General features: G+C 31.1%; 1 protein-coding gene across 6 annotated transcripts in view; it reads left to right on the top strand.

Annotated features, from left to right (window-relative positions):
• The window catches only part of LOC130445631 (uncharacterized), a 185852-nt gene that overhangs the window by 149079 nt on the left and 10379 nt on the right, over nt 1–26394 (top strand). For all 6 annotated transcript variants that reach the window (XM_056781420.1, XM_056781377.1, XM_056781401.1 and 3 more), the window contains exons 4-5: nt 8833–9019; nt 25777–25914. In XM_056781420.1, the coding sequence (XP_056637398.1) occupies nt 8833–9019; nt 25777–25914 (325 nt within the window). The remainder of the gene's footprint in view (nt 1–8832; nt 9020–25776; nt 25915–26394) is intronic.

Here is a 26394-nt window from a genome sequence, read left to right as displayed (position 1 = left end):
TAGAACTAACATGTTTCTAATTAAGCAGTAAGCTCTCAAATAAGAGTGTCTGAGCAATATGTACTAGATAATTCGCTACCGCCATCTCCTTTTTGTATCCGATATAAACAGCCTTCCAGTGTACATTCAATCTTTAAGACATGTCGACATATTTATACGTTCCCTGCTAAATTATGAGAAACACTCCTATTAAAAGTATAAGCTTATAGATAACAAAATACAAATGCGAAACAACCATCCTTCATTTTTGCATACCACTTTATATTTCAGTTCTTTGATTTTTTATTTCTTAGACCTTTTGATATATGAAAGCATCTTAATGTTCTTGATTTTAGGTCTCTTATGTTTTGAAAATAATTTTTGGAAGACAAAATTTGACGTTTCCATCAAAACATTTTGATAAAGACTTAAAAAAAAGTCGAAACGTCAAATTTTATCTTCCAAAAATTATTTTTAAAACATAAGAGACCTAAAATCAAGAACATTAAGATGCATTAATATTTTTATTTTATTTTATCCGTAGAATACAAATTCAAGTAAAAAGTATCTCTAATTGTATGTGAGAAAAACAGAAACTCTTGTAAGAATGACGTCAACGTTTCGAAACATTGAAAACTCTAAAACAGAAACAATAAATTATTGATAACTTAACCACAAGTTTATTGATTTTGACATGAATTTTTTAACCAGTTTTTTCCAAAACTGAACACATACAGGTAAGCATTCTTTCGTGTCTTTCTGTCAATACATTCATTGATTTCATCAATCGAGATTTTAGAGTCAATTTAAATACATATGGTACGTATTGTTAGCTCTAATGCCTATAAATAACTTCCTCAAATTTTACTTTCGTTTTCCAGTTTTACCGTTATATATACCAACATAATTTACTATAACTTCATTAAGCTTTTCAACCGAATTAATCAAAACACAGTTGACTGAGTGAACAAGTGCTAGAGCGGTGAAAGTGACGGAAAATCAGCCGAGATACTAGTTAAGTTTCTTTTATCAGGTATTTAGCATCAGCCTTTCATTTACTATGGAGTAAATCATCTTTTCTCAAGAGAATTGGTGTTTATCAACGCACTTGTATTGTGACAAGATTAACGTTTTTCTAAACAACCCGTGCTTCGCAGTACGACTTGTTATTATATTTTTAGGTACTTAGGTATTCCAGGAAAAGATAGGAAAATAAAAATCCGTGGAACCTGACGACTCGAAAAACATAAACTCTGTCATAGAGGCACGTCAGCAGAAAGGAATTCGGAAAATTATGAAGCGATAAGATAAGAAAACAGGAAACTAAAAAACGAAAGAATACAGTCTCTGTTGGAAACCATACAAAGGAGGGAGACAAATATGTTGTTCAAAAGTTTTGAACAACATTGAAGCTATGCAAAACGAAAAACCGCCAGGCCTACGGTCATAGAACATTAGAGAAGGGAAATAGACGCGAGAGCTCAAAAATTAAATAATGAAGTCAGGCACTCTGGAGAGAATCAAATGGATGATTGTCCTAAGAAAGGAGCATATAAGAAAATGAACAAGAAGAAAGCGGAGAGAAAAACCATTGAAGAAATAGACACCGCGAATAGACCAATAATACAAGAAGATCTGGAAAAAGGGAGACGAATTTAAAAAAATGCAAAGAGAAGGCCATCTCCAATCATATTGATGTCCCCACTCATGTGGACAGTGATAAGGAACCAGCTAGTACAAAGAAATATCGACGACCAGTGTAAAATGGGAAACCACACAGAAATAGTCACAACACCAACAAGAGAAAATTTCAATGAAATGAAGATGCTCATAAGGGAGCATAAAGAGATTGAGTGGTATACGAACTTACTCAATGGAAAGAAAGAAAGGCTCTATTACTAACAATATTCGTGGTGGTAATAGAGCCCCTAGAAGAACAGTCTGACAAAAAACTGAGGTGCTTATATCACACAAAAATAAGTGTGGTTGGACAAAAAAGTTTGACGGACCTGTACAATGCTACAAAGCACGTGAAACATAGACGTGCATGCGTAAGATGCGCGGGATCCCACAAGGCGACGGAGTGCACCTTCAGCAACCGATAAGCCGAAATTAAAAAACTGAGGAGGAGAGCACCCGACGATCTACAGGCGATGCCCAAAAAAAACCGGGGAAGCGAAACAAACAAACCAGCCATGAAAACCACACAACCAGAAGATAGCTACGCACTAGCTGCTAAGAAAACGACAGCTCCAGTAAAGGAATGCTTGAGCAAAGTAAGAGAACAACACGATGGATAGGTTAAGATAGGTTAGTGAAATTTTTTTTAACAAAACAAAAAAAAATTCACTTAAAAACACATAGCAAAAACACATAAAAAAAGATCCTAGGTTTTCCGAATAAGCTGTAAAGAAAGTAAAGGATAACTCAGATTAGATCCAGACAATAAGGAATATAATATAGCTAACTCTTGACAAAAAGAAATGTCGAAATGATAGGGGTTGGTGGATTTATCCAGCGGCGGAAGCCTGATACTTACAAAGATAGAAGTACTATTGTTCAATGAAATGTACGTGAGACTTTAGGACGGAAATGGAATGAAGATGTTTTTTTGACTTCGTAACAAACTTTATTCAAATTATCTCATATTTAGCTCTGTACTGGCACATTTTTGTATATGTTGTTATAGTATAACTTCATCTTCTAAATATGTTACCGCCATAATGCGGAACAAAATCGATTTTAATTTGAGTTATTTTTGTTCTGAACTTTCAACTTCCCCCGAGTGGATAAATATAAAAATTGAAGGCGAGGCATCGGCAATAAATGGTAATTTATGGACCGCAGTTTCATCATATAAAATAAGTTCAAACCAGCAGTCAACGTGATTGATATTATTGTTTATGCTGTTACATTACTAATAATGGACACATCAATCGATATCGAATGGTACTGAATTAATGACCGTTAATTTCATTGAATAAATGTTCTCGACTTTTGATCTAATTATTACTTTAAGCATGAAGAATACTTTCCATTTTTAATTGTTGACATCTGAGTTTTGACACATGAAAAAGTTAATTGGATGGGTCTATGGAATAAGAAGACAAATTTTGCTCAATATTCTATTTTTTTTATGTATTATTTGTATCAACATTTCCAAGAGTTTATTTTCAGCATTTTGTACAAGAATTTCCGTTTTTTTATTATAATTTGTATATTTGATTGCTTATTGTTTATTTTCCAAATATTGTAATGTTTGTCATTTGTAAACAGTATCACAATTATTACAAGGGACTTTGTATATGTTATTTTTTTGTTTCCCGGTGTTTTTCGAATAAATTATACAAAATGATTAAGCACATACAGGGTGTTTCTAAATTCATGCGACATAATTCAGGAGGTGGTTTTTCTTAAGAAAATAAGATGGGTCTTTCCCATAACAAAATTTCACAGCCCACTCCTTTCTGAGATATTGCCCCTGAAAAGTGGTGACCAAAATTGAGCTTTTATTTTTTTTTTATAAAATTTCAGTAATGCTTGAAATTCTATAATTTCCAGACTAATTACGGGTATTCTTCCGATATTCCTATTACATACGGTCATGATATTAGCAACCATTTAATATCAAAACTTATTTTCAAGATGAAATTTCATTAAATAAAATTAACTTGAAATTTTTGTTTTATTTAAAAATATTTTGTTTTCCCTGGTCTCTTTTTACCTACGTTACCTTCAAGACGTCGGGGAGTAGGAATTTAAATTTACTTTTTAATAATAATTTTGAACATTTAATATTTTGTCAAATATGGTATAATAAATATATTCAAAAAAATCAACGATATCTAACAAGATTTTATAGTGTTTTGTTTCTACCATATTTTTGGAGATTTGCTAAAAGAAGGTCATGATATGGCTTTGCATATTCTAGAATTTCCTAACCTAACAAAAGTATTCTCTATATGTTCAAATTTAAATACCACGTATACTACTATGACCAATACAACAATATTTGGATAAGGTAAAAAATCATTATACGATGACCATAATCCAGCCTCAAAATAATTGGAAAATAGTGTTTTGAAGAAGAGAATACCTCTCAATTTGGTTTTTGCATATTTTTTAAAGATATTCAATTGACTTTTGTTAAGCCAAGTTTCGTTTATTACTTGTCTGGTTTAGTTCCAATATTATCTGAGTCTAAATTAAATTTTTTCATTTAATTTGTTTTATGTAAACTCTTTATACCATTGTTGAAATTTGTCGTTTCAACTGACCCTACTATTTATTATATTATTATTTTTTAAATTTTGAATAATTTTTTGTCTAACTGTGTAATATTCACCATCAGTAATTGTTTAACTAGATTTTTCACTAACAGATTTTGTAATTTGCTGTGGTTTTACTCCAGATAGTTTGAACTAAATGTATTCTAATTTTTTTTTAGAATTATATTATTTATTGGCCAGAAACATTTAGAAGTTAATATATTTTCATGTATTACTAAAGTCATAACACTATATTCCTGATATATTACTTATGGGTTGAACTTTATTCACATTTCGATAAGCTCCAGAAATATAAAAATAAATTAATTTATATTTATTATATTGTTGAAGAATTTCTGTATATATGTCGAGTATTTCGAAAGAATCATTGAACTTATTTGTTTTTAATTCGAGTTCGGTCTATATTTTACGTAATTAGTCTCTTCAACAATCACCACGAAATCCAATAATCGAATAGAGCAGTGCTAAAATAACAATATTTCTTGCATACGAAATGAATTTCATCTGAGATATTACGAAGAAATCTGTTTACTTTCTTTAGAATCAATACTTTTAGATTTTTTTCTTCGTATCCAATCATTTTTTTGTGCAATAAGTTTTTTTTTATGCAATAAGTTTAGACATGTTTAGACATTTTTTTAAATCGCTGATGTGGATTTTAGTACAGAGTATGTTGGCCGTAGCGTTTATAGTAAATGCCTGCTTTACTAGAAAAATAGATCAAAGAAGAATTTTCTCAGGTATTTTTGGCATTATGTACCGGATGAGTGTAATGTAAATAAAACGAGGACGAGGATTCCCGTCGTTCTCGCATCTGTGCCTCTAATAATATGTTATGAGGAAAACTTTTTCAAAAACCACACTTTATAAATGTTCAAAAGTGCACTACAAAGTAGAAGATAGTGACAGGCTGAGGGGTCGGGACGGACAAGTTGGTACGTATGACGTTAGAAGTTGGTAATAATGGAGTTGAAAAAAATTTATTATAACAATATTAAATACATGAACTTTTCTTGAAAGAGATTAAATTTATATAAAATTTAAGGGCCTAACTTTAGATATGGTTATAATACATTTTTTTTTCAATTATATTAGGCACTACCAAGTTACGAAGAATGAAATTTCTTATCAAAATTTGTCTAACTTCTTGATAAAATTTCTAACTAAATTTATATTTAGCAGAAGTTATATATAAATCACGAAAGTTGAAGTTTGAGCGTATGAAAATTTATAACGTACAAATTAGGATTTGAACCAAAGAAAGTATGAATATCTATAACGCTAATTTCTCTTCATTAAGAACTTTTTTTACTAAATTTTTAATTGGCAGAAATGTTATTTAAATTATAATGATTAGTTCCAAGTGTTCAGTAGCTAGTGTTTTTTTTTGAAAAGTCAGCACCAAGACTCAATTGTAATTACTTTTATGATAAGTAATTATTGGAAATGGATGAAATCTTGAACAAATTTTTCCATATGCAATATTAATTACCACTAACTGGTCTATTAATTTGTAGATTTTTTAATTGATACATGTATTGTCATTGGAAGTAAGTAAGTATATTTCAAGTTGATTGGTTAATGGGAAGATAGTTACATATTGATTACAACATTTGTACCATACAAAAAAACAGTGTGATTCAATTTTTGCGCGGTTAGTGTGTGGTTTGAAACATGGATTAGGTCTAAACGTATGTGTAGCCGGCTAAAGTTCCAAAATAACTTAAAAATAAAAAATAAATTACCAATTTATTGCTTTAGCTGGCATATACATATTAGCATTTGCCTAACATCACTAGATAAAGCCGAGTGATTTATATCTCTATCTACTATCTTCTTCGGGATAAAATTTTTAATATTTATTTAACCTAAAAAAGAGAATTGTTTAAAAAAATCCCGTGGGTCCACAATATTTCCAAATGTTTACAGATATATTATTTACTAATAACATAGTATTCAAAACACGAATTCAGCAATCTGTCTTAGTTAACGTTTTCAAAATAACACTCTACATGACCATGGAAATAAGATTTTTTTATAGTGGAAAAAATGAGATAAAATCAATATTTATTAAAGAACTGTGTGTGAATTGCGTGTTTTCATGCTAAATGTTCCTGTTATATATGTTCATTCTACTTTGAACTTATATAAATCTGTGGCTTGGTTCTAAACGGGCCAAAGTCAAAAATGCTAGTCCTGAGAAAAAGGCGTTGAAAGATATTTGAGATTTTTTAGAATGATTTAACTTTCTTATACTAAGATTCCCATTATTATTTTTTTTATTTGCTTTTATGTAAATATTATGACATTGGCCCTTTTTGGATTTAAAGCTACTGCATCTTAAAGTGACATTGGTTCACTTAATGAGGATCCATAAGGCAGTTAGAAGGGGAAAAAACATCTGATTTCAACAATTTTATTCAATTAAAGAACATTTACACAAAGTACAGTTCAAAGTACATTTTTGGGATTATTAAAGATATTTTTTTTTATAATTTTCTTATTCATCTTCATCATAATCTGAAAATGTATCTACAACATCTGATGAACTCGTCAATTTGGCTGAATGTACTGCATTAAATCTTTCAAGTCTTTAAGTTTTTCATTACTCAATGGTAATGGCTTGTTTGATATGGGTCGTAAGTTGAAATAATAATCGGTGTTGGTAGAATCTCTCGTATCTTTTTTCACTAAGCTTATTGTTTTGAATTGCTCGTCATTTCCAAAAGAAATTTTGTACTGGATTTCATTTGGTTTATTCCATCGATATTGCATCCATTTGATTTTGGTCCACTTAACTGGCTCTCCGGCAGTATTAACTTTTTTTTATACAAATACAGTTCCGAGAAGTTTAGAAATCTATCTTGTTGCATTTCATGTACGATGATTGTGGTTTTCTTGAAATCATTCTAATTAAATTTGCCCAGTCACGAGGAAGTTCAATGAGAGCATTTGTTCTTTTCCTTGTCTTCTCTATCAATGCATGCACTGAGTCTGCCTCCATGTGGGTGTGCCCTGCTTCGAGAAACTTGTGATTGATTACTATTTTCCTACCTTTGCTAGATAATTCTTTAGTTAAGAATAAAAACATCAAAGCAACAAAAATATTTCGATTTTGTTTTGGACACGAATCACTGAAAATATTGACTTCTTCAATGTCGACTGGGATTTGCTTTAAAAACGCGTATAGACATGATGCAATTTCTCGACCTCCTCTAGCTGCGATTGTCTCATCTCATAGATAGCAAATTGCTGCTGGGTTTTGGTTCCTACTAGTGATGTATAAAGTGAGACAACAATTACAATATATTTAATATATTGTAATTGTTGTCGATCAGAATCATTTTCACTAACCGTTGTATTTGATTATGAAGAATTTTTTTCTAATATTTACTGACCCGAGAAATAAACTACAATAAAATATTGACACATTTACTCAGTGGACTGAATAAAGTAGTTGTTGAATTATATATACATCTGTTTCCAAGACAAATAATTGTTTATTTCCCGTGAACATGAAAAAAGGTGGATAACACAAGAAAAGTCCTGTAATTACAATAATTGTTAAACAAATTTCAATAATTTGTCAAACTCTACCAAAATATGTCATTTTGTATAATTTCCCAACTCTATGTTTACTGGAAAAATTTAAAGATTTATTTATGGATTATATAGATGTTTGAGCAAAATCAATAATGCTTATGAATATTCATCATTCTATTAATGGGGTGGTACAATGCCAATCGTCCTGACCTACCATTTTATTAAGTATTTTCTAAATAACTGTGATGCAAGGTTACTTCAAAAACTTAAAAATTCATTTCTTGATCGCTCTTTCTTTCGAGCAAAATATTAAATTAATCAATAATGTTTTTGTTATCTAAAATTGATTTCGAACATATTTTTTAACTTACAATTCCTGAAATCCCATTATTTTGGAAGATTGGCTCCGTTGTTCTCTATAAATCTTCCTTTATAGTATACTTATAATAAAAAAAAACAGATACTTTATCTACTTTGACTTATTTCTAGCGTATAAGTTATATAAGTTTACAGTTAGTAGATTTAGATTCAGGATACAAAAAAAAATAGGAAAAAAGTCATCTGTTACTTGTAGCTCTAAAATTATTGGACTATAAATATAAAAATAATACACTTTCATTCATTTAAATTGAATTTATGTTTGATTTGGTAATTTAATTTCTCAATTTTCCGTACAAATTTGTAATTTTTATGTGGCTGAATTAATACAATGATAATGGTGATGGACAAAATATCATTCAGACAGAAGACTTTCAATATTTTATCCGTAATGATCTCATAATAGTTTGTGTTCCTAGATAGTGAAAATTACAAATTTTAATGAAGGTAGAGTTCAAAATTCAAGTTGGTGTGTTGGTTTTATTTGATAAACACATAAAATTAGCACAGGAAAACTATTGAATAAAATGTTGTAGTTTTTGTTATTATTATTGTTAGTTAAATCAAATATTATTCGAATGGTATAGTAGTAGATAGATTGCAGATATTGAAAGTATTAAACATTTAATATTACTTGTTGCAGGTAGTGCAGAGAAGGGAGGAAATTGTATCTTATGTTGGCCTAGAAGAAGGGGTCCCGGAGCAATAGCTGTAGGGCCTCCACAATGTCCACATAGTCAGATGTCTAGCACGCGAAGTTCAATAGCGAGTTCCCCACATAGTCAATGTCCAACACCCCTACCATTCCTTGTCAATTCTGGGTCTGTTGGGTAAGCTCATATTTTATTATTGGAATATACAGGTTGTCTCACAATATGATTTGGTGTACAGTAGGGAATACTTTATATATTTGCTTCTGGTTAAAATTACGAGCTGGAGAAGCTAGTGTGTAAATATTTGAAAAACTTATTCTTAAAAAATATTGAATTCTACTCAGAAAATCACTATTTTATTAGCAAATTGATAAACAGAAAGATACGAGAGAGAGAATGAAATAAAAAATGTGGGCATCAAAATTTTCTATAAATTTATCTATAACTAATAAAAAATTCGAATCTCCGAGATTATACGTTACATTATGTAGATACTATTGGAAAAAAAATAGTAAAATGACCTTCTCTTGATTTTTCCTTAATATTTTATAATGTACCAGGACTGAGCTATAAATTTTAAAATTTCATTGCAAATATCGCGGCTTCTATTGCAAATACGTCAAAAGTGATAGGAAATTAATTCTTAAAACGCGTACAAAATATATAACATGTGAGGATTGCACCTCCCACCATTAGATATAGGAGAGGATCTCTCTAAATCAGGGTAGTTGTGAAGATGAGAATATGTAACCAGTCTTAGTGCGATCCTTAGAAATATACATCAATAAACAAAATATAAACTAAAAACAGTCCTTATTATTTTAACAAATCGGCCCTCCGAATACAAGCAACAGAACGTATACCAAAATCAACTTGATAAAGCAGTCTCATTGTTCCGATGGTACTTTAAATCCTGGTTTAATTAGATTATATTACAGGAAATGTGATATTTTTTAAGGATTCTATATGAGTGCAGAATTGTCTTTCCAAAATTGTTATTCCCAATAACTTGATACTTATAACTATTTTGAATAAAGTAAAATTGATAATCATTTCACTATGATCACCTGCAAGACTATCAAACTACTAAATATGTATAATATAGATATATTGTAAAGTACGAGATGAATATCTTCAAAAAAAACTTGTTCTGTGGTGGAACAAGACTTGTGAAACTGCTGTAAAAGTATGTAATAAGGATTTGAACATATAGAGGAAACTCCGTTTTTAAGTAGGTCTTGTAAACTTCAAACGAGTGTGGCCGGTCACTTTAACACCGGCTCGTATTCTTGGGGAAGTTTATAAGGAAGTTAGAGAGATGCAAGGCAGTAATTACTTAAAGCAGTATACCAGATAGAATTAATGACCATTCACTACTAACAAAGACATTGCAAACACCCCAACTGATCTTTCTAAAGATAAAAAAAAAACAGATTATAAATACACATGCAATATTTGTTTATAATCAATACGCTGTTAGTGCAGTTGACGTTTCGTTATATGGTATAGATAAAATAAACCACTGAGCTATAACAGTAGAATTAATTTATTTATTTTTGAAACAATTATCAACCCTCATAGAAACAATAACTATGAAATAGTGTCAGATATCAAACTAAATGGGAGAAGTTTGGGCATAGTACACCACCATTAATTTCTGGGCGCTAACATATAGATGATATTAAGGGTAGTTGTTAAGAAAAACCAAAATTGCTCACATCACATAGGAAAAGCTTATAAACATCAAATAATTAAAATCTAAATATTACTTCGCCGCCGTAAGGTTGTATCGGCGTCGAGAATAGCCTCTGTACTGTCAATCTGAAATTGAAAACACAGTAACTAGCTGATAATACCTTATACAATTTTTATTTGAAGTGGTGGATCGTAAACACACACGATATCGAAGTGACTTAGGACATTCACATGCACCTATTCTCTTCAATTAGTCCTCTCGATAAGAGAAATTTACTCTAAAAATTATTTGTTATTTATGTATTTCATAGCAGCTTTTCAGATTTACCGATAATATTTCGTCCTTCCTTTGAAGAGCTCTGGTTGCAATACTTTGGCTTATTGGGGTCAGTATATTTTAAAGTATTCATTGAAATCATTGCAGTGATAACACTAAATTTTGAAAAATTATGAGATCCGGTACTGGTTGAGTTATATTTTATTATTCAAGTATGATTACTGATGTATTATTGTTTAACAGGATGTTGCATATTTTCATATCATAACGGAAATGATATGCAAATCAGTCTTTGAAGAGGATGTTAAAAAGTATCTTCCGTCATGTACATCCAAAGATTCACGGACAAATGAGTTATTTTGTCGAAACCAACATTCAAATCACCCTTAAACTATTTAACGCTCATAAACAGAACATTTAATTTTAAATAACTTCCCAACATATGATTGCCGTAAAGCGTGCAACGTTGTTAAATGCTAAGACTTCATCTCCAGTAGCATGTCATGAGGCTTCGTGTTTAATATTTTACTTTAACTTGGTTATGAAAATCGTTCATCCATTTTTAAAGTTATTTTGTAAATTGTGCCTTCTATCGGTAGGCATCCAAACTCAAAAATAATTTCCATGGGCCATGTTTTTTATTTTTTTTAACATTGCCAATAAGTCATGATATTTATAACATTCCCCATTATGAGTTGGGGATTTTATAAACTAAGCGGTAAAATTTAATAAATATGAAATAATTTATCATATTTACCAAATTCAGTAGTGATTTTGTATAATCCCTGATTTATAGGTATATTGAATATATTTACCGTAACATATACATTATAATACCTTAATAGTAGGGGAGCCCACGATGCTAAATGGGAATTTACTCGAGCGTCATAGAGACCTATTAAGTTGCAAAGCTTAGATGATAAAAAGAAAAAAATGTTATATAATATATACCTTTTCATCGGTGGGGAAAGCGGCTATAGATTTTTAAATATGTAAAAAAATACTGTTGCATGGACATACTCGAGCGCGTCAGATATTTATAGCATCAATGTTCTACGTATTTTTAATAATGTACGTATGTTAATCTGATCATTTGCATGATGCGGGTGGTTGTACGTAAGGGTTAAAAATGAAAAAAAAATTTAATCGAGCGCGTCAGGGTTTCTAAGGGGGTGTTAAGTGCACCAAAAAAAGCTCTCATTCAATAATCTGACGATTTCGATCTGACGCAAACTCGCGGCCATTATAATAATGAGCAAAAAAAATTCGCCATTTTGAAATACTCAAGCGCGTCAGATTAAGATATATGTTGTTCATCTTTGCGTTCTAGACGTGCTGTCTCATAATCTGACGATTATTTAATAGTCCAGTAACTGAAGGTCCAAAGCTCCAGTTAATTCCGAGAATTATTCCCTTGTGGCGCAATTTGTAGGTCATGACAAATACTTTCAAGGGAGAAAATCTTTAACACGAAAGCGGCTAAGAATGGGACCCAAAATGGGCCTCTAAACCCTGGAAAATGGGTTTTCCGCCGATATCGGCCAAAATATAGGACTTAGAGAAATTTCCTTTAGACAAAAGATGGATATCTTTTCATTATCTACAAAAGTGTCCTTATCATTTTTCTCGGAAATTCGATATTTTTCGAGATAATGGAACCCAGAAGTCCGCTCATTCTCACGATGCTGGATCTCTGCGAGTGCCGCTGGCTAGGCATTGACTTGGGTAAGCAGGCGGACAATTTTTTCCATATCTCGGCCAAAAATTAACATTTTTTCATGATTCAAAGTTTATTGCAATGGGAAAACTAATCCAATATTACGGCATGTGACTCGCAGTCCGTTTCTATTTGCCAAGAATATTTAAAAAAGCGGTCAAAGTATTTTTTTACAATATTTTGAGTCTATTTCCTTAATCCATTCATATTTTTTCCAAAAATTATTCTTTTCTTTTTTTTTTATAATGGGCCCTTGGGATGTCTTAAATGATGTAAGAAAAATTCATTTGTTTATTAGCATTTTTCAGCCGTGCTCGGAGGTCCATAGAATCTTTAGAACAAGCGTGAATTAAAAATTTTTTGAATCCATTTTTCAATTTTAAATCAGGGCTAGGAATTCCCCAGATATCAAGGAAAATTGAGACTATGAGCTAAAACTGGACTTTCATGTTTAAACTCTTCTTGTTCTTTGCTCTTTATTTTTTAAGGATCAATAACTACACCAAATTAAAGCTCATATTCTCACCTTTCCAGTGATATAAATTTATTCCTACTTTTCTTCTTGATTCTTGAACGTTCTCTACAATTATATCCTTCGTTTCTACGCTCTCCGTCCGAGATTCGTGGCGTGGCACATACCCTAACCTCGCGTGGCGTAACGAAAAATATTTTTTTGTTTTAATTGCCCCAAAATAAAGAACATAGATAGTAATAGAAGACAAAAAAGTGCAACAGCTAAACCTATTGCACTTTTTCGATGCGTCATCCAAAACAAAACTTTTTACCTGATCAATTGAATAGTTTAGGTTTTCACCATTTTAATGCATTCGTGACGACAAACCGGTTTTTGTTGAGTTACCTGGTTAGTTATGATACATGTTACATACCGTTCGAAAGAATATTAACTAGAGAAGTTTTCAAAAACATTTGTAAATGCCATACACTGTATTTTTTTATATTATTACCATCTGAAGTTGACATAAGGATGATTTTTTTCGATTTATGAAAGTTTGATACTTCACTGTTATTTCTTTTTGAATAGTTTGTATGAAATTATGATTAAATCTGAATAAGGTAAGACTACGCTAACAAATGACATCATTTTTTTAACATTTCATCGGTTATTAAAAAAATAATTAAAGTCTTTATACAAAAAAATGGAGATTTTCTAGAAAAATAGAAAAAAAAAATTATTACTCATCAAAATGTTGTTTAAGTAGGTGCAACACGTCGCCAACGCCATCACCTATCGACCATTTTCCTATGGCTACTCACCCTCCAAACACCCGTATAATGTATGTAATGGTTATTGTATGTTAAATTGACTTCTCTCACTAAAAAAATTACATTACATAATTACATCTTTCTAAAAAATGATCGTAAATGATTTTTTGCCTCTAATGCTATTGCCTTAGATATGCCCCAGCAACTAGGTTTGGATTCATTAAGTCTTTACTGAAGAAAGGAGCCAAGCATAATTTGCATGTCCAAATTTATTTGGATCAAAACCTTTAGAGCCCGTTCACACCGAATCGACCGTTTTGTTTGCTCAGTGGCACTTACATTCAAACGAGTTTATTCACCCGAACAAACGAAACGGTGAACCGTACGCAGAAAAATAAAAAATTCAATCGCGATTCATATATAGTTTTTATTTATTAAAAGGCATATTAATAAATAAAAGTGCTAGCAATTTAGTGGTGGGGATGCCTGTACTTTGGCAGAAAACCTCGGAATCTTGTAAGAAGTAGTTCAAAGATTATATATTCTACTGAATACTAGAAACAAAATCAGGTTGTGAAATAATAACCACTTGCATCGTAAGGTTCACAATGGTTTAAATTTTAACACTGGATTAATTCTGTTTCTTTGCACCGAGTGTTAAATCAAGCTTAAAAGTCTTCTATCATTAAATTAAATCCCCGAAATTGGCGGCTTAAACTGATTTAATTAAACAGTTTTTAACCTACAATTCAGATAATTTTGTTTTCAAACCCACACCAGAAATAATATCGCTATAGGTATTCCACAATAATCTGCTCCCAGACAAGAGGCAGCAGTAAAAGCTGCAGAAGACATATATGAAGATGAACTGGATTTTCTGTAGATTATACATGTGGAATTTCCCAGGAGAGTTTAGGATATTCTTGCGTTTCCTAATTACTTGTAAGTTTGTATTGGATATATGTATCGTCAAAAACATGTATTAGGCAGGCATTATATTTTGGAATTATGCATCAAAAACTAAAATAATATAAATAAAAAGAGCTAATCATAATAGCATTTTCTAATCAGCTGGTTTCCATTTATCTACCTACTCATGATTTGCTGATGCCTACATTATGTGGGTTTTTGTTTATCTTTTTATGTCGGAAGATCTTCTTCCGCCATGGATGTATGGTTTAAAAATTGAAGTCTCCCATGCCAAGTTTTGTTCTTGATTTGTATTTCTGTCCGTTTTTTTTTCGATAACGTTTTTGAATTTTGCGATGGTATTAATTAGTTTTATTTTTTATCAGAAGATAAATTTGATGAAATTACGCGTTTTGCATTTGCAAGAAAAACACGAATAAAACGTATGATTTGAAGATAGGTGTTTGTGTCAAATCATTTCATTTCCCAAATTCGATAACATAACTTCAACTTGAACCGCATAAAATACGTTACAAGCGCCAGCGGTTATTTTAAACGGTAGATTAGAAATTATGCAAAATTTTATAGAATTAATAAACATACAACTAAGCCTCTTAGAGCAATCCGTATGTATTAAAATAAAACTAGGACTGTATTTGTACAGATTGAACTAATAGGATTCAGTCATGTATAAGATAAGCCTACATGATAATTGAATTTATGAATTTTAAACTTGTTATTCTGTGTGTATATAATTAGAATTAAGTTAAATTGAACAAAGAGAAAAAAGGAAAATTGATATTACGAGAAATAGATTTATCATATCTATTTCAGGAAGGCTAACAGATATCGAACCGTGGATAACATTTTTCGAAAGATCATGTAAGGTTAGGTTAGGATTGTAATTGAAAGTTGAATACTCTGCAATAGATAAAGCAGTGCACTGCTGCCATCTTCTGATTGAATTTTATTGATTGATTGATAATTCTTCTGCGCATGTGTGTTAGCCTTTCTGAGACAATGGCCACTTCCGGTATCTCTGTAGTAAGTAAATGTTTCCGTATAAAATAGATATGATAAATCGATTTCTCGTATCATCAATAGTCTATGTATAGAGATTCATGATTGCAACGATAGAAATCAAGAAAGAGATAAAGAAAAAGAACAATATTTAAACAAAGAGAGAGGCTAAGAAAAATACCCAGACTAAGATAAAGACAAAGATAGAAGTAAATACAGGGGACAAAGAGGGACAGAAACATAGAGGGAATAAGACAGAGATATAAAGTAAGATAGGAACAGAAAGAGATAGAAAAAGGCAGAATAATTCAATTTCACAACTGTTCAAGTATATAGCATAATAGTTTTCAAAAATCAAAATACGCTTTAGTTTCAGCGATAACCTTTCATCGGCTCAAAATTTCTATCCAGCTAGAATCCTCTTGAGGTCTAAAAACGGGAAAGAGCCGCTTGCCGGCAGATTTGGGAAATACGGTGGATGCGGTTGCTGTTAATCATTAATTGATTGTTGTTGTTGCTCCTTTAATAGGGTCTCATCGGGATCGACTAACTAACCACTAATCTAAAGCGACGACCAGAGAGAGGTAGCAGTCATAAAATTACAATCGCGTTCTCCCTTAGACAATGCATATTCTTAGACAACTCTACTCTAAATGACGACGCTGTAAGAGAAAAAAATTTAAGTTCCGCTTTTGCAAATCGGGCTGAATGAAGTAAATGTGGTTAGAACAGAAAAGCCTGTACATTTGATGGTCCTTCATTGTTGCAACTTGTTAAAGACGTACGGTTCAATTGAAATTTAATATTATCAGTTGTGGTATGAACATAAAAATACTTATCTGGATAAACTAAGGGGATTCAGAATATGAGAAGCTTAAACCTGTGAAACAATATCAAAAGTAGAAGACTGAAAGTTGTTGTCTACCCTCCTGCATTCCATGATAGAAAATTGCGTTTATTATTGTTAATAAATACTTGAATCTCATTTTCAACGAGAAATAATTATAACGTGAAATGGAGACAAGTTGAAAATTTAAAATATTTCATATCTCAAGAAACAGGTCTTGAACGTATAATCTAAGGGCTATTTCGTATTTTGCGCCCAAAAATTAACCCAAAATATTTAAAAAATGACGGACATTTTGTTATACATTGATTCTGAATGTTTTTAAATGTGTAATTTAAGTTTTTCCCTTTCTTACTGTTATGTGAAGTTTCATGGTATCGTTATTTGATCTATTCTACTTTTTGGTGCCTCGTGTTTATTCTGAATGCTGTGTGTTGGATATCCTTCCTAATTTATAGATCTTGTTTCAATAACTTCATATAGACGAGTACATTTTGTAAGATCGACCAGAGTATATACTGCCTAGATAATTTTCTGTCCATAAAATAAGGTGGTTACCAATTAAAACCTAAAAATAAATAATAGGAATCTATAAAAGCTACCCGAATCCGCATTATTAATTTTTCCGATAGTTCTAGAAGAAATTTTGGGAGCGTTGAAAAAGCGATGTTTCTACAAGTGCAATAGAAGCTCGTGATGGTTATGTAAGCTCAAATCAGATCTCTCTGACTCCTAAATATCGATCATAAGTCAAAGAAATGCTGAGTGCTTAAGTGGAATTTAATCCCTGTCAGCCAATCGAGGTACTCTCAAACATCTTCTACCAACCTTGGTCGGCCACGAAGTACTGGACTTTCCAAAAAGGCGCTTCTGTGTGTTTGTAGTATATGTGGAATTGTTCATATTGGAGTAGCTGAAACCTGAACAAACTGATACTGTAGATCTTTGTTGTGAACTAATCTTAAATCGAAAAGTATTCGGTCATTGTCAACAGAAACGGCAACCCGACAATGCAATACCTGACTGTGAAAGACGATCTTTGGAAAAAACGAATGTACCCAATATCGGATCTCCATTTATTCCGATCGCTATAACATTTTCTGAGTAACAAAAATCTTGAAAATTTGAATAATTTCCAAAAGCTATTACCAGTTGTCAAAAACCGATTGATTTTTTTCTGTCAGGTAATGAAAATTTGCACATTAGATATCAAAATAACGAATAGTGACAAATTCGGTGGATTTTAATTTAAGGAAGGGAAATTACTTTCCACTTCCCCTTTTAGTTTATCAATGGTCTGAGGCTACAAAAAAGTATTTGGGATATAATAAAAATATAGAGCATAAAATTCGTGACAATTTTTTCAAGCGCTCAACTGTTCCTGAGATAGAGGACGTGCAATGCGCAGCCATAGGTATGATCAACTGTGATTGTGAATACTTCATAAATTTTTAATAATTAGTAGTATCAGTTGTAAGACTACATTTAATAACAGTCTTCATACCCGCAAAAAATTTATTCAATTTGCCTGCATTGGGTATTTTCACATATTAAATAATTTTTTTTTATTTTAATTTACTTTATTCAATTATTTCAAATAACAGTAAATAAAAATAAATAAATAAGAGTAAATAAAAGTAAAATAACTCAATTCAACCTAACTTCATTTTTATTTAACAACTGTGCATTATGTAGAATTCAAATTAATATATTAAAATTATTCATCATCATATTTTGGACGGAAATTAACGTTCATTAATTACAATCTTTATTTTGAATTACTGTGCCCAGATCTTAAAAAAATTCGGGGTCAATTGCTATGTTGTCCACAGAGTCACTGGTTAAGCACCTAACCTAATTTCTGGGTTTTTGGTTATACCTTTACTATTTATGAACTTGAACGTCATTAACGTCTAGTTTCTTGTTGAGCAATTTGAGCTAATTATTGAAATTGGCAAGTTTTTCTACTGATTTGACAAACGTTTTTTCTTTCTATAAACAGCGCTTAATGCAATTAAAAATAAAATATATTTTTCAAAAAAGGAAACTTTTTGAACCATAAATTTGTATATTGACGTTGCTTTCACCAATAATTAAAAAATCTGGACAATACAGATAAATAATAAATCCAATTATTTTTGATGAACATCATGGACCTTGTACAACTTGCATTAATGTAGATGCGATGTTGTCGCCGGTTTAATAGATATATTTACTGATTGTGCCTCTGAAAAAACGAATACTCGTAACTGCAAATTTATTTGAGATGAGTTGGAAGGGGTTGAATCGACCAGGAAAGCTTTATACTTGATTTCAGTCAAATCATAACTCACTATTTTCGAAAGTACTACTACTATTATTCCACAATATAAAACGGATATTTTTATTCATTGAGGTATTGTTTCTAAATCGATTACTCTCACGTCATAAATTTATTATAGAAATCGTATTACGTTGGATATAAATAGTTAACAATCTGACAACCCACACAATATAAGCCAAAACCCTCAAAGAACTACTTTATTCAGATTCAGATAAAATCGATTCCATGACTATTTCAACGTATAGTTTTTAATTTAGACTGTCCGTTATACTTTCATACCCACACAAGTTGATGAAACATAATTCTTTAATAAATTTGTAGTTGCATATCCTTCACATGAAACCTTGTAATCAACTATGTCCATTAATACATTAAGTCAACAAGAAGCTAGAGTAATTAAATACGTTTTTGTGATTCATTAACATTGACATTGAACTAGAAGTCTACTTATGAAGAAGTTAATTCTTTTCCATATTGAGCACGATTATAAATAATACGTTGGATTTATAAGTGTTAAAATTATGGAATAATCAAAAGAGTTTGGAATAATTGAGTTAACCAACTTTCCCACTTCCAGTCAAACCACATATCCATAGAACCAACATGTATGAATTGCTTCAACTTTTGTTTATATGAGCACGAAAAAAATCTTTTCAGTTGAGACACACTATTCGTTGTATATTTGGTGGAATTTTTTGTCAAGTCCGAGAAAATGAGGATAATTTACTTGATAAATAAAGTCCCAATATATTTCATATAAAAGGATAAATCTACTTAAATGGAAACATTAAAACATTGAGCGCGAAATAAAAAAACCAGTTCTTATCAAGGCGAAACTCATTATTTCAGAAAATGACCGTTGAATGTACAGTTGATAGATAGTAACATGCACAATGTTAAATTGTTATACGATGAGAAAGTTTATCGAAGTTTAGTCCGTAGGTATTGAATGTGCGGGCTGAGACCCAAAATATCTAATAACTATTTTATTATTATTTGATTGTGTCTGAAGATTAAATGAAAAAACCACTGGAAAAAATTATTAGAACAAAGTCTTTACCAACTAGTTTATTAACGTTATAGTTGCGGGACTGGGGTAATAAACATATCGGTTAGCGGTGAGCTTAGCGACGGAATAAATGAATGTACCCATGAAAAAGAGGTGGAAATTTCATTTTTAATTAATTTCATCGATGAAAATTCTTCCCAGAACTCTGTCAATAGTCTCTAAAAAGTAATTTCGAAAGAAGAGCTCCGTACTCAATTTTTTCGTGTCTCAATTGTAATATGAAAGACCGATATTTTGTGGTTGTGGTGGTGATAGCCTGTTAAATGCAAAACATAAGCATTTAAAGCCAACTATACAATAGATGATTTTACATTGTGCTAGCAGACATGTGGGATTGAAAGCATAAACATAAGGGCCAGTAGAATGTCGTACACGATACCGTGGTTAAGCAGTAACACTTCGACAGAAAGACAAGACAGAATTATTGAAAATAGAAGCATTAACCTAAGATTACCTACAGAGTTGCTTGACTCTTTTTCTGCTATGAGTCCCACTGATTCGATTTGGAAACCAGTGATTAACTAGTGATTAACCGAAAGATACATTGCATTCCACTATTTTCACGTTATATATACATTTTCCAATTTCTTTGAGTATATGGCCTCACTAACTTGTGAAAATATATTTAAAATATTACCAAGTTTAAATGTTCTATCAAGCCTTTCTACTCTTACTTTCATAAACACCGACAAAATTTCATGTCATTGTTGACCTTCGCATTAAATCCAGTGGTTAAGTATTGATTACTTCATTGGTCTGTTCACTTTGAATTTGAATAGTTAACCAATTACATTTGAAGCACTATCCATTACATGGAGAAGAAACTCTAACATCGATCAAGAAATCATTTTTAAAATATCCTATCATTTACCATTAAATTTTCATACCTAATTGTTTGTATATTTCTTACATATTGCAATATAAAGAATGTCATTAAATGATTAAAAAATAAAAATTTGATATATGCCGTGTAATTGAGAACCTTAATTGCTCAGAAACAACGTGAACGTGTTATATAATATCAGATAACCGATAATATTTGTTATGACGCAAGCATGTTAACCAAATGATTTTTGTTAACGTTAAAGCAATTTTTTTGCCAAGAAATTGTATGTTGGTCTGTAAATCAAACCTTGGGATTTGTTCAAAGTTTTGCCAAATGGAAATCACGGTTTGGAAGGACATAGTTTCTAGATAATATGGAAATAAGATATAAGATATTTCACAAAGTATCCAAAGACATATCCACAAAGTATACTAAGATCTTGATGACAAGAAAAGAAATTATGACGTTACATTAGCTTACATTTGGACCATTTGATTTTTATCATGACTGCCTATTCAAATGTAAATCCAAAAAGTTCCCGTTCCTATTTTTTTTTGGCATGCTTAAAAAATTTGAAATATACACTATTTTCACGTTTTCCATACCATATTATCATAAATTTATTTTAGAGTCAAAAAATTCTTTTAAAAATGGAACTTTTATTCTAAAAGTTTCTAATTTTTTTTAATATATTTCTCTGCTCCCTGCAAAATATCATCTAACCTTGATATTTTCACCTCTCTTCCTCCCCAGGCAACGAGTTTAGCTTAGTTTGGAAACTGCTTGATTAGCCGTAGATGACTTTTTAGTATCTCTGTCCCAGCTTTGATTGAAATTATCATTTCAATGGAAATTTATCTATACCATTTCAATGTCCTTCTCAAACTAGTTCTGTAACTTGTCATTTAATTTCACAATTTGCTTCAATTGTAGTAGATCGCGGCTTGAGCCTTTGCGGTCACTCTTGATCGCCTTTCGAAGCTTGTTGTTTCATCAGGATGCTTTGTAGAAATCTTCAACATATTAAGTTTATTTTTTTATTTCAGTAGTGTTTCATTTTTATCAGTTCAAAACTGGTGAAATAAAATTATTAGTGACAATGCAAAAAATACACAAAAATATTTTTTGCCAAACTCAACACAACATCAGTAGATACTCCTGTTTCTGTACCAGCATAAATTTTCATATTCCCTGGTTATCCATAGTAATCCATCAATTTTGTAAAGTCTGTCAACTTCTGGGCATTTCTCAGTCACAATTTTATTAAAGCTCCATTATTTAGACTTCTAATATTTGGACAACTTCCATTTTCAAAATATGAATCCACTTCATAAACAAAATCAATACAAGAAAATTCTTCATTTCTTCACCATTGTTTCATTTTTTGACGTTGAAGTTGTTGTCAATGTCAATCGAAAATTTCTATAATAGTTAAAAGAAATGGAAACTTATGGAATTCACCACAATCAAGAACATACAGAAAATGAATACTGTATATTTATTTAGCCCTTTCTTTCTCATTTCTTCTGAAGATGCATATTGTTTTTAGGTACTAGGATGACATGTATAGTTATGTAATTCATAAATAGATGTAGAATTATTCCTATTATATTTTCCGTTTATTAGTTCTCCGTATCCATAGAATTTGAATTTACAATAAGTATCAATACCTATGTGATAGAACTTTACTACGACACGTATCTAGAAGTCATTTCACATATACATCAAAGAGACATTTATAAAAGACTGTTTTGTGGGAAAACAACAAATTGTATTTTGTGTTACCTAAGCGCTAATGAAAAAGTCATGACTCTTTTCAGCAACTACTGTCCACAAAAACTCTTTAAAGACTGCAACTATTTGCAAATATTTTCTTGTGGCAGCAAATGCCAGAACCCTTAAATTTTTATTTCTATCTATATCGGTATATTCAGATGATTCCATACTTTGAAATTTGAACTAATGCTATATCCATCTCTTCCACTACCCAACCAGAATATATTCATTGCATGGGATATTTTACTTGTTTCTTCCAAAACACCTCCAAAAGTTTTAATTCAGCTGGAGTGTTTGTGTTACTGGTAACATTCGAGCATAACTAGGTTTGTTTATCCAAAGCATGTTATGCCAGCCCGCTTCAGTCTAAAATTCGATTTTTTTGCACTGTGCTCACGTTCGCTGTGTTGCAGCAAGACAACTAGATACAAGAAATTGCATGTAACTTTTTGCAACATTAATATAGTGCATAGACGAATATTGCACGTCGCTTGATATTATGCAAGTCTTATTCCATTGCATCGTGGTTTCCAGTAATCAAAATAACTAAACTAGGTGAAGTAAACAAGAAAAATAAATCATTGCATAATTGATCATAATTATATCTACTGCTGCGTTGCTTTTGGAGTCTGATGGACAGGGAAGAGCATCCAGACGATGGTGGGCCAGTCCCTGGTTAGATAGAATAATGGGAAACATGAGTTTAGCTATGGAACTAGACAAGAAAACATACAAAAATCAATTGGGAATGGATGAAGAAACATTTGAAAAATTCCTAAGAAAAATAAAATGTAATATCAGCCGATTAGAAACTAATTTCTCTCTAGAATTGCAACCTACACGCAATAAAAATGGAACCAAACCGATAATGTTCCAAGTGCGAGATCTTGCATGAAACAATGAGCCGGATTTCATCTGCATATGCTTTTGATCAAGAAATATTGTGTCTTGCATTGTTTGCACGTTGTTTTGCATCATGCAAGCTGCTTTAATAGGCGAAATTCTTTGTGCTATGTGATTGCTTCAACTCGACGATGCGACGATTCCGAATCAATTGCGTCGTTGTAAATTTTAGTTAATCGTGTATCCTATTTACTTGTGAATATAGTACTGATAACATTTGTGTCAAATGGAAAGTAAATGCAAGTATCAGTAATGAATGTCGTAAGTGAAAAAAGACGAAATTTTCAAGAAAAATACAAGTATTGAGAAACTTGTTTCACATATACACACATATTTCAAACTATCTCGTTCTGCGATCACTGGAATTAAGTAGACACGTTGCAGTCTGTCTAATTATGTACGAGAATTTTCAAATCAATTTCCAGAAGAGTTAAATATGACGTAGAAACGTAGACTCGCTGAAATTTCTTAATTTTCCATAAATTAAGTTTTTAGCTTGGCACAAATACATACACCATATTGTGTTATCTTATAACTACAATCTATTCATATCATATCATATCAATCAGCTTTCCAGCCTATGTAGATTTAAGTTATATAATTTGAAAACCTCTGTCATTATAATGATTTGATATTTTTTCGAAGGTTCTATTTGATTTTTGTCTTCTTTAAATCATACTGCAAGGTTAATTTATTTTATCAATTGCTACGAGTGAGTGCTGTTAACACCGTAAAAAATTGGTCTATAATTTCTTAAGTAATCATCATTAGAATCAATTTTTCATCTGGGTTACGTAAATATGTCTAACCATATGATTAAATTTCATTCATCAATGAATCCCCGACCTGACGGATAGAGGTCGCAAGTAACTTTAGTTTTTTTCTAATTGTCATTTTCAAAAACACTCAACCATCATTGGCTCGTAGTTTAAATATGGCTGATGGTCGATAATCAGAACGACTGAAGATGTGTTTACACTAGAAAACATAGGGAAAGTCTTGAAAATATCATAAATGAGCCTTTTTCCTGAGAATAATGCAGCGAACGTGTCACCAGAGGCAGCACTAGTAGTAGGGACAAACATAAAATATTTACATGCAAAGCAATTGTATTTACGTGATATTATTTTATTATTTAAAAATATAAATCTGATATAAAAAAATTTTTTTGAACTTGTATAATGCCAACAAAGCATTGCAGTTTTGCGAATTGTACGTCGGATAATCGATATCCAGAAGAGAATGTGTTTTTTATACCATTTATAAAGCCTCATGTTGATGAGGTTAGATGTAATAAATGGATACATGCTTCGACTTTTTTTTAAGTAATGTTTGTGATTGGAGTAAAATAAAAATTTTTTAATGAAATATGAATGATTTAAGACGTAGTAGGCATGAAACAATTCTAAATAAATAAAAATAAGGTAAAAAATACTATTTATTAGCAATACACATACTGATTTAGTAATTTCTTACGTGTTGCTTTTTTTTTATTTTAAGGTTTTTGCTATTTACTGAGCTGATTGATTACTTGAGAAAATAAATTTATGTCTGCTAGCGTCAAAGTCATAAATGATTGACTATTTTATAACCTGTCTATTGATTCATTTTTTTTCCACTTATTTTTAAATTACGACAAGCAAGCCAGCGTTGTAATGTTACAACATTGTTATCTTTTACGGTTGCAAATTTTAATTTTGCTCCAGGAACATCGTCCTCTGTTAAAAACATTTTTTTTCAAGTACACTTTACTGTGTGTTTATATGGGGATTTGACAGTGTTTGTCCCTACTGAACTACTAGCGCTGCTAGTGAGTAATTTTTCGTACTTCAGGAAAGAGGCTCATTAATACCACTGTACATGTGCATTTGTGAATGATTAATTCCAAATTATTGCTGCGCTTACTTATGCGATGATGGAACAAACAACAACGAATTTATGATTCTAAGAGCAGTTTGAAGGTGTTTGAAACTGAAATTCAGCACTATATAACTGAATGAAACGACAGTGATTGAGTTGAGATCGTTAAGCGATTATTTGAAGAAGAGGAAAACAATTTATATCAATTATTCTTCTACATTCTCTAACACAATGCACCGTATCACCAGAAGATAAAAACGATAGTCACATTAAAAAAGTTTTGAATGAAACAGTCTTGGAAAATGAAACGTAATTTGATTGAAAAACTTGTTTTTTGATCACTTGATCGGAAATAAATTAGGCATTATATAACTTTTACTTTTTTTGCTTCTCCAAATCTTATTTTGATATATTATATAGATATTTTCACCTCCTAGAAATTTATATCAATTTCTGATTGTTGTAGCATAAGCATGTTTTTTTTTCAGAGTGTTAGTTGCACCAATAGCACAAATGTCTCCTGATCAACCGTTTGGTTCGAATAGATCGCTAACAGGTGGCAGAGAAGTTGCAAGTTTTCCATTATCAAGAACGCCTACACCACCTCCGAGTGCCAATTTTGACAGGTAATTAAAATTTTTAAGTAATTAATAGCATAAATAAAATAAAAATTAACTTTGTAATTATTAATTAATTAATAAAGCGGGATAGACAATGATATGAACAAATAATTTAATTCGAATTTGTCATAGTAGTTTTTACGGCGGATTGGTCAAAATCTGTTTTTTTGGATCTCACATTTTGTTTTGCCTTTTTTTGCATGAATTTCTTATGTAGATGGATAGAGCAGATGTTTAATTTATTCCTTATCATTTCGACTATGCTTATCTACTTTTAAAAAGAAGAAACAAAAAACATATTTTCTATCGTATATAAAAAATCATTTTTTTGGCATCACAGAAAAATTGAAATAAATGTCACTTAATGTGTTGAAAATAATATTGTAATTTATGTGACACTTATTCAATTTGTATAGCTTTGACAGTACTATAGTCTTCGGAATTTTTTTTTGTCTTACGAACGCCCAGCCTCTTATTATAACTGTT

This window comes from Diorhabda sublineata, chromosome 1 (assembly GCF_026230105.1).
Source record: "Diorhabda sublineata isolate icDioSubl1.1 chromosome 1, icDioSubl1.1, whole genome shotgun sequence".
NCBI classification, from domain to species: Eukaryota; Metazoa; Arthropoda; class Insecta; order Coleoptera; family Chrysomelidae; genus Diorhabda; species Diorhabda sublineata.
Note: the sequence above shows the minus strand (reverse complement) of the source record. Positions and strands in the feature narration are given on the sequence as shown.